General features: G+C 35.4%; 1 protein-coding gene and 1 pseudogene across 1 annotated transcript; both read right to left on the bottom strand.

Annotated features, from left to right (window-relative positions):
* LOC107289065 overlaps nt 1-5,786 on the bottom strand; it is an 11,601-nt pseudogene extending 5,815 nt beyond the window's left edge.
* Nucleotides 5,787-7,141: 1,355 nt separating this feature from the next.
* Nucleotides 7,142-8,080, bottom strand: LOC107289064 (olfactory receptor 1020-like). The gene has a single exon (XM_015817756.1). The coding sequence runs from the start codon at nt 8,078-8,080 to the stop codon at nt 7,142-7,144; it is 939 nt and encodes a 312-aa protein (XP_015673242.1).
* Between the last annotated feature and the right edge of the window lie 2,855 nt (nt 8,081-10,935).

Raw genomic sequence — 10,935 nt, 5'->3', positions numbered from 1 at the left:
CTTACCTCCTGGTTCCTCATGCTGTAAATTAATGGGTTGAGCATGGGGGTCACCACTACATAGAACACTGAGGCCATTTGATCTAGGTTATAATTTGACCTAGAGCTTGGTTGTGCATACATAAAGCTAAGACATCCATAGAAAATGGTGATGACCATGAGGTGAGATGTACAAGTAGAGAAGGCTTTCCTACGGCTTGTGGCAGAGTGGATCTTTAAAATGGTGACTAGGATGTAAGTATAGGAGGTGAGAACAGTCAAGCTTGTTATTATTAAATTGAAGCCAACGAGTATAAAAACCAACAGATAATTAAGACTGATATCTGAGCAGGAAAGAGCAAAAAGGGGAGGACCCTCACAATAAAAACTCTTAATGATGTTTGGGCCACAGAAGGAAAGTCTAGTTGCAGCCATGGTGTGAATGGAAGCATTAATGATCCCAACAATGTAGGCAACTGCTATCAGCTGAAGACACTTTCTTTGGGACATTGTGATCAAGTAGAGTAGTGGATTGCAGATCGCCACATAGCGATCATAGGCCATCACCGGTAGGAGGTAGCACTCTGTGGTGGCCAATAGAGTATAAACGTAAAGCTGAGTAAAGCAACCTCCATAGGAAATAATCTTCTTCTCTTTAAAATATTGGATAGGAATTTTGGGGTAACACAGGATGAATAACAAATATCCAAAAAAGATAAACTGGTAAGAAAGAAGTACATTGGTGTGTGGAGGGAAGGACTGATTCTGATCAAGATAATCATGCTTAGGTTTCCAAACAGGGTGATGGTATAAACAGCAAAAAATGTCCCAAAGAGGATTAGTTGCAACTGTGAGTCCTCTGTCAACCCAGTGAGTATGAATTCTGTCACCGGTGTGCTGTTTCCCATGTAATCACAGTAACAGTTAGTCAATTTTCCTTTGTTTTTCAAATATTTGTAATGTAGTCTGTGATCAGAATCAATTTTTAAGTTCCTAGCAAAGGAAATAAAGTTGGAAATTTTTTGATGAAGAACTCAAGTAATAAAATAATATTCAGTTTAAAGCGAACAATATTCAGTCTGCATAGATATTTCCTTTCAAACTGCAACCTGATCGTCATACTTTGAAAATTAGATGCTTTGCAATGAAATAGCCACGGTTATTAGGATGGATTAAGTATATCCTACTATATGTGATTAAAATAGTTCCAGCCCATGAATAACGTTCTCCACAGGACTATTAAAAACAATTAATGATATGAGAGTGCTACTGAAATCTTTCAATAGATGAACTCTCCTTTAAACATGAGAAGACATTAAACAAATATCAGGGGAAATATGAGTTACATTTACATTTCTGTTTACAGGATATTTTGACAAGCTGCAGTAAAGAATTAGCAAGCTAACTGAAGAAAGGTTCTTATTGCTTTCAACTGTGTATATTGTTGGTTCATTGCTGGATCTACATATTGTATAAATCGTAGAAGCCGACCTTTGGATTACAAGAGCTTCTCATTTCTTGTAGTGATTAAATGAACTATGAATAGCAAACCCACGTTGAGTCTCATGTCACAAATGATTGAGCACTGTCGACATATTCTTGTATATCTTTCAAGTTGGCTTTTAATATAATCAACTCTACAAAGAAGTTATTTTCTCATTCTACAAAATAGTTGTTCTGTTGGCTACATTCTAAGAACTATTTCTATGAAAATATTTGAAGATTTACTTGTAAGTACACTTCTCTTTTTAATCTTGGTTTTATCATACCAAAAAACCTGCAAATCTTGAGGTCTTTTTAGATTCCCAAGTACCCCTTGAGAATGCAATTTGAGCTCTGCAAAAAACCATATTAAAATTATTACTTGGCCTTGTGCACCAATTTGCATGCTTGCCATGCAGGTTTGATCTGGCCCTACTCTGAAATATCCCATCAATTGTCTTTGAAGTAAGTTGTCATCCCATGAACTCCTCAATCAAACTCTCAAAATCAATAAAATGCAATAGTTGTATAGTTGTCTTTTTGATTATCAAACTCACTTGTTTTCTTCCAGATCAACAGCATCTTTCACATTTTAAAATATCTGCATTGTTTTCAAGAGACCAAGTGCAGGTTTTTGAAACTTATAATAACATCCTTTTGCTGCTCTGAAAAAATTCAGATATTTTCCTTCAGTCTTCAGTAACTCAACAGCTTTATACAATTCTGCAGACAATACTATTTCCCTCAGGAGAAAAGAACTCTACTGAGAAAAACATTGGTTTGGGGAATGTGTCCCCAAAGTGCTTCAAATTGGTCCATCTACTGATTTGTGTTAATTATGCAGCGAAGATTCAGTAAACCGAATTGCAATTGTTTGAAGTATTTACCAATGGAACATATAGTATTCAATAGAGATTACATTCTGTCTTCTTTATTTATTAATAGTATTTTATCATACCCCTTTGTCGCACAATGATGTTCCATTAACAACATCTTCATGAGTTTTGACTAGTTCCAATTCTTTTTTCCTTAGGCATTGGGTTCAGAAGCAGTTTGATGGTTTTTTTCTGGTGGTTTATGTCTTTGTAGGTTGTTTTTTAAAAAATATTTCCTTTATTATTTTTAATTTATTCATTGTTGTTATTGAATTATTATTAAAGAAGCACGTTGCCTGAGTTGGGCACTTATTTGAATGGCTGTATAAATTAGTTACATAAATTAAATCTGAAATCTGTAACTGTAATACTGTAGTATGTGGGAATGATCCTGGGAAATGTGTGTCTGTGTGTGTGCGTTTGTGTGTACTGCCTAGGGAATATGATTAGAGAGGATACAGCCTGCAGATGTATAACAGGCAAAGGAACTCAGAAGGGAAAATCTTTAATTTTCAGGCTGTAAAAAAAGACATTGGGAGTTTTTTTACTATTTAATCACTCTTACAAGATTCTGTTAATGTAGCCTTACAATAAAGTAGAACTAGCTTATCTGGTCATGCTTCCTGACTGGTTTTCCTGGCAATACTGAGTTAAGTTTTGCAAATTTCATAGTCTTTTCCAAAGGAAGGAAGGAATTTCAGGAATGGCCTCCAATCCTCAAATAATCCCACTATCCACTATCTGGAAGCAGCCTTGTTGAAACACCAGCAGCAAGTAGATGTACAGATGATCAATTTGCAGAATGCCATGATAATACTAACACAACAACTGGAACAGAGTTTGCCTCAACCTGCAGCAGCACAATAGATGGCAGCCTAGCCAATGCTCCTGTTTCCCATGACAGCTTGCCAGGGAAGTTCAGAGGCCAGCAACATCACTTAGAAACAGTGAGAGCTTATTCTGCCCCCCCACACACACACTCTAATGTGTACCATTCATGACTACAAAGACCTAAACAGGGTAATAATTAAAGACCATTATCCATTCCCAAGTATCTCAGATCTAGAGTGGCTACAAAAGGTGCACATCTTTTCAAAGCTAGACTTGAGCAGTGTTTACAACCTAATCAGAATGAAAGAAAGATAGGAGTATTTAACAGCCTTCTATACAAGATACAAGTTTGAATATACATTTATGCCTTTTGACCTCGATAGCCGTGGAGCTTTTTTTTTTATAGGGGTATGAATGACACATTTTCAGAAATTCCAGACAAGTATGTTATAATGAATTTGGATGACATTAGTTTATTCCAAAGTTCTCTTCTTGCATGTCACTCATGCCAGAAATGTATTGCAAAAATTGTGGGACAACAACCTTTTTGCCAAACTAGAAAAATGTACATTTGATCTGCATGGATCTAGCAAAGGTACAGGTTATTTTATTGTGGAATACTCCCTCCTTTCCAGTAATATGAAAGAAGTGTAGCATCTTCTGGGTTTTGCTAACTTATACACGAAATTCATCCTGAATTTTGCTGAACTTGTAAAATCACTCTCCCAGCTCCTAAGAAGGACTCAACAACTCTCCTGGTCAATTGGTGTTTCAAGAGTTAAAACAGCTTTTTGCTTCTCATCTGCCATCCTGACCCCTCCCACCCCTGTGTTGTGCAGATACCTCAGATGAGAAGATATGAGCAATTTTACTCCAGGCAGAGGAGGCATATATACACATTGCTGTATATATGCCTTTGCTTCAGAGCACTCTCCTAGCAGAAAGGAGCTATGACATTTTCAATAAAGAGTTGTTTTCAGTAAAAATGCCTTTCAGCAATGGGGACCAGCTACCAGAAGAAGCACCCATTCTAGTTCTTATAGACCAGGGATGTTCAAACTTGGCCCTGGCTGAGGAATTCTGGGAATTGGAAGTCCACAAGTCATAAAAGGGCCAAGTTTGAAGACCCCTGGTATAGACCATAAGAATTTAGAGATTCTGCAAATGCTTAATCTTTCATCTTTTGGCAAACTAGGTGGGCACAATGACAGATTAGTCAGTTCCACATATTTTAAATCATAGTACCTTTCACAGCAGATTCTTGAGTTAGTCCAAACAGGACTTCTAGTATATAACCCCAATTACTAATAAAATATTATATTGAATTATATGGCACTCCATGAGTTACTCTTCCATTTCCCTGTTACTTCTGTGTTTTGTTTTATTTTAATCTTTTATTTTTGAAAACAAAAAAATAGAAGGAGATAGTGTTGGGGATCATCCATTAGCAAGTACCTTCTGAATACTTGGATGCTGCTGTCACATGAAATGGTTTTATACCTGATGCAATTCAATACAAAATATGATAATATATAATATACAATCATAATTATAATAAATTAGATGTGCCCGACTGCCAGCGATTCCGGGCTCTGATGCATTCTTACACTAGGGTAGATTCTGATCTCTTAAGTCTTAATAGAGTATAATACAACCAGAAACAGCAATGCTATTCTGCTCAGTTCTGATATTTTCCTGTTCATGTTATTCTTTTTTTGCCATTGGAAACCTCTGAGTGTGTAAAAAAGGAACTGTGTAAAATAATAAAAAAAAGTATGAACTCAGCTGTTCCTACAGATTCTTGTATCTTGTAGTTCGTGGTTTTTTGTTTATAGACTGATACAAAACACTTAATTTTCTTCTCTTCTCCTAAACGTAACAGACCTTGTACGTGGAGAAGGTAGGACATGCTATATACCATACTGTAGTTACAAGGAGGATATGGTTGTGACATGGACTCTTCTGGAATTACATTAAAGTTGCTATTGACCAACATAGCTAACTGACTTATCTCTTGAAAAAGCAGAATACAGGAGAGTAACAGACAAATGCTTTGGGGGAGATAGGGATGCTAAGCCATCCTTTGTAGGATCCAACATGATTCAGAAGACACATTTTTTCCTACCTAATCGTGATCACAGAAAACTGAAATCCTTTTCAATTCCATCCTAAATATCCTAGCAAAATCTACAGATAGGTAGTCCTTGACTTGCAACCACAACTGAGACTGGAATTTTGGTCACTAAGCAATGTGGTTGTTATATGAGTCATCCCATGACTGGACCCAATTTCAGAAACATTTTACCATGGTTATTAAGTGAAATTAATTGTCGTTGTTAAGTGAATAACACAATCGTTAATTGAGTCCAGTTTCCCCATTGAATTTACTTGTCAGAAGATGGCTGAGAACATCACCAATTGTGATCTCGTAACCACAAGATGCCACAATCCTTGTAAGTGTGAGCCAATTGCCAGGTGCTGGAATTGCAGTCACATGGAGGTGGGGGGTGGTTCGACGGTTGTTAACTTCAAGCACAAGTTGTAAGTCACTTTTTTCAGCATAATCATAACTTTGCACCATAATTAAATGAAAATTGTAGTCAAGAACTACAGTACCCATACTCATTCTTTCATTTAGATGAATGATATAAATGTTTTTATAGAATGGAATACCATCAAAATGGTATGGCATTTTCTTCACCTTTGGTGAGGGAGAAGGAGATTTGGGATTTAGGTCTTAGTCAAATTAAGGAAGGGGTCTTTAAGTGAGTAAGAAGTTATGTAGGGATGTCCTGCAAATTATTGAACTGGGATCTGAACTGAAATTGTGAATCTGTAAGTAATGAATATATGGCTATTTTGTGTTGGGACTGATTCATTTCATGATCTAAAAACAGGAATGGATTTCCCAGGATCTTTGTTAAATAAAGATAAAAACATTGTAATTGCAACCTTGGTACAAAAATTGCTGAAAGCATTACTGTCAGTAATTAGTCCTATAAATGCTGACTTTGTGGAACTTTTGGAAATATCAAATAATTGGTAAGTAGGCTAAACAGTACATTCTGAAAAATATGCAGTGGCTTCATTAGATATAGGCAAAAGCTTTCTGTACAGTATGTTAATTTTCTGGAAGGTTATAAAATGGCTTCCTATCACACTTGCAAGATATTTGAAAGATATAAAAACTATAATTAAATAGCAATATATACAATTATAATATTTGTCACATTCATGCTGTTTAATTTAATATTAACTGCCTTGGAAACTTCAATGGATCTGAATGCCCCAGATGAAGATATTTTTAGAGATTAAACTAACAATACTACTTATCCTCAAGGAGAAAAGTAAATACTGACGATATAACAGAAATTTGGAACAGAGAACTGGATTTTCCTGAATTATAAAATCATTGGTTGCAACTTTTAAGAAATGTTAAATGTATTTAAAACAAGATCAACATATTAAAATTCTTTTTTAAATTTATTGGACTCTGGATATTTTTGGTTGTTGTTTTTTCATTGGAGATGTAATACATGCAAAGGTACATATGCTTTGCTCATATTCTTGATAATCCCTTATTGGTTAAACAATCTTATTAAGGTTCTTGGAAGGTAATTAAAATGTCAATAGGTCATTGTTTTTGTAATTATATTTCAAGAAGGTCAGCCTGGATTAAGCCAAATATAAATGCTGGCTTCATTCTATCTCTGAAGAATTGATGTCTCTGTTCTTCTTCCTCCCTTATGTGTTCTGCCCTTTGGTTTGTAAACATCTAGCTATCCAAAACAAATCAGGATAATTCTTCTTTAGAGTTCAAATTTCACTTTTTGAACTCAGAGGTAAATATATAGTTACTACTGGAGCCCAAAGAAATGTATATAGCATAATGACTTTTATTCAATAACACAGTGATATAAATCATTTGCTACTAGAACAAATTTATCTAAACTTAAATTTTGGTAACAACAATAATCATATCTGTTGAGCACGAACTTTCCGTTGTAGGATATTTCTGAAAGCACCCCTTACCTCCTGGTTCCTCATGCTGTAAATTAATGGGTTGAGCATGGGGGTCACCACTACATAGAACACTGAAGCCATTTGGTCTAGGTTATAATTTGGTCTAGAGCTTGGCCGTGCATACATAAAGCTAAGACATCCATAGAAAATGGTGATGACTATGAGGTGAGAGGTACAAGTGGAAAAGGCCTTCCTACGGCTTGCGGCAGAGTTGATCTTTAAAATGGTAATCAGGATATAGGTGTAGGAGGTGAGAACAGTCAGGCTTGTTGTTATTAAATTGAAGCCAACAAATACAAATACCAGAAGATAATTAAGACTGATATCTGAGCAGGAAAGAGCAAAAAGGGGTGGACCCTCACAATAAAAACTCTTAATGATGTTTGGACCACAGAAGGACAGTCTAGTTGCAGTCATTGTGTGCACAGAAGCATTAATGATCCCAGCAATGTAGGAAATTGCTATCAGCTGAACACACTTTCTTTGGGACATTATCATCAAGTAGAGTAGTGGATTGCAAATTGCCACATAGCGATCATAGGCCATCACTGCTAGGAGGTAGCACTCTGTGGTTCCAAATATGGCATAAAAGTAAAGCTGAGTAAAGCAGCCTCCATAAGAAATACTTTTTTTCTCTTTTAAAAGATTGGATAGAAAGTTTGGGGTGACAGATGAGGTGTAACAAATATCCAGAAAAGATAAGCTGGTAAGAAAAACATACATTGGTGTGTGGAGAGAAGGACTGATCCTGATCAAGATAATCATGCTTAGATTTCCCACCAGGGTGAAGGCATAAACAGCAGAAAATGTCCCAAAGAGGATCAGTTGCAATTGTGAGTTCTCTGTCAATCCAGTGAGTATGAATTCTGTCACTGGTGTGCTGTTTCCCATGTAATCGCAATATCTATCTACATAAAAGGGCAGATTGGATATAAACAACTACTTGTGATTAAAGTAATTTCTGCCCATGAATAAATTTCTCCACCGGACTACTAAAAACAATTAATAACCATGGGAGTGCTACTGAAATCTTCGAGCTGAGGAATTCTCTTTTAAACCTGGGAAGACATCAAAAAGGGATCAGAGCAAATACGATTTATATTGACTTTTTTTCACAAGATTTTTTCAGAAACTGCAGCAAAGAATTAGCAAAGTAACTGAAGAAAGGCTCTTACTGCTTTTCAATGGAGTATATTGCTGGATCTACATATTCTATGACTTGTAGAAGCTGATCTTTGGACTACTAGGGCTCCACATTTCTTAAGATGATCAAACGAATTCTGAATAGCAAACCATACTGACTCTCAATGTCTTCTGTGCCCAATAACTATGATAATTCGTCCCTGAACTTTTAAATTTCTAATATATAAAGGGATATTTAAAAAAAAAAGATGCAAATTTATTTATTTTTTTTATTGAAAATTTTTAAAATTTTTACAATATAACTCCCCACCTCCCTCATACCCCACCCTTCCCCACTCCCCTCCCTTCCCCCCGACTTCCCAGAGCTACACACAGGGTTTACAATACAATAATTATATTCTGTCTTAAATTGTATTATCCTTAATAATTGTTAAGATATTGTAGGAAATCGAGAGAAGATTTGACTGTATAATTTGTAGTAATAATGTTTAATAAATTAAAATTATTTTATATGATGTAATTGTTAGTGTTTAATGAGTTTTTGGTTTACTTTGAAAAATCAAGGTATAAAGAAAAGATATATTAGATAGGTAGAAGAGGTTTGGTCATATTATCTTTCTTGTAAATAATCCTTCACATAGGCTGAAATCTTAGCCATTTCTGCTAAATTTGAAACTTTAAATGCCCAATCCTCTATAGTAGGCAAACGATCCGTTTTCCAACATTGAGCTATTAATAACCTCGCAGCAGTTATCAAATTCAGCATCAATTCCATTTCTTTTTTATGCAAATTTTTGAAGTTTTCTTAGATTTCCAAGCTTCCCAGGCTTTCTGATGCAATATGAGCTATATAAAACATCCTATTTAAATTTTTTAATGGCCTTGGGCAGGTTATGTGCATGACATACAGGCTTGATCTAAAGCTGAACATCCAGACAATTCTCTTTGAAGTAATAACGATTTATCATCCCATGAACTCCTAAAGCAAATTCTCACAACCAATAAAATTGTATAGTTGCCTTTTTGATTATCAAACTCACTTGTTTTCTTGCAGTTCAAAAACTTCTTTCACATATTAAAATATCTGTGGTTTTTTCAAGGTTTGGATTGCAGATTTTTTTAAACTTATATTAATATCATTCTGCTGCTCTAAAAACAATTCAAATAGTTTCCTTCCATTTTCAGTTACTCCACAGTTTTATACAGTTCTGCAGACATTAATGTTTCCTTCAACTCTCTTTGGAATGATAGAGAAGAGAATTCTACTGAGAAAAATATTGGTATGGGGAACATCTCCCTGAAGTGCTACAAACTGCTCAATCTACTGATTTGTGTTAACTACACAGTGAGGATTAAATAAATCATATTGCAAATGTTTGAAATATTTACAAGTGGAAAATGTAGTACTCAGTAGAGATCACATCCTTTCTTTTGCTTTATTTATTAATAGTATTTTATCAAATCCTTTTCCTACACATGATGTACCTCATGTAGACAGACAGTGTTTTTCAAAAATGTGGTTTTTATTATTATTTAAAATAGAAAAAATATATTAACATGTTCAAAATAGTAATAGAATCATCCAGAGAAAATATTTAAAAACCTATACAGAGTTGGAGAACAGTAATTTTAAAGACTATTTAATGATGGTATGACCTTGTTGATGTGATTTTACTAGAAGTTGAACTCTGATAAGTGCAGATCCTGTAGAGTTGGCTAAGGCATATTTTTTTGTGATTATTTTGTAAGAATCGAGAGTTTTGGCTCTGAGAAAGTGACTGGGATCTTGCAAGTTGTGGGTGTGTCCACTGAAATTTTAGATCCACGCTGTTATTAGTTGATAAAACTCTCCTAGAATTTTTCCTTGACTGTAGTTTGGTTGCACCTGCCCTTTTGGACACTGGGGTCTTTACCATTCTCAGTAAATCATCATTAGATGCAATTGTGTTGGATAATTTCTAGCACCTGCAAGATGCTTGGGTGAAGCAGATTATCAAAATTCCTTTCAGTCAAGTTTAACACCTGGGCACTATATAGAACATCATTAGTTATGCTTGTTCATAACCTGTGATGGGACCATGATGGAGGTAGTACACGTTCCTCACCCTCTGTGATCTCTTATCAAACTTGAATTCCACCAACATAGTAATTCATGGCAGCTTAAGGATGTCAGTGATGAATATTGGTGTTGCAGTGGTCCTCATGACCTTTTCAGTCAAGTGAAGAATGAGAGAAAGGGACAGAGAAAGAGAGATCTAAGAGACCTATTTTGTGAGGTGCCTCAGAATTCAGTTCTTTCCCACTCCCGATTGACATCCACATAAACCAGTGCATGAGGTCATGTATTGGCACGGGAAAAGATATCATCAGGATGCTGATGATACTCAATTTTATATCTCAACCTTTGACCTCCAAGTGAGGTTGTCAGAGTTGATATTCCCTGGAATCATTTCTTCACAGTTCCTACTCCCATCCTTTCTAACAGAATCTCCCTATTTTTATTGAAGATGCATGCTCCCTGAGTTGTGCACTCATTTGAGTGAATGTATAAATTAAATAAGTAAAATCTGAAATCTGTAACTGAAACATCTCTGTAACACTAT

The sequence above is a fragment of the Protobothrops mucrosquamatus genome, unplaced genomic scaffold, assembly GCF_001527695.2.
Source record: "Protobothrops mucrosquamatus isolate PMUCROS unplaced genomic scaffold, P.Mucros_1.0 scaffold635, whole genome shotgun sequence".
NCBI lineage: Eukaryota > Metazoa > Chordata > Lepidosauria > Squamata > Viperidae > Protobothrops > Protobothrops mucrosquamatus.
The sequence above is the reverse complement of the archived record's forward strand: the minus strand, read 5'-3'. Positions and strand labels throughout refer to the sequence as shown.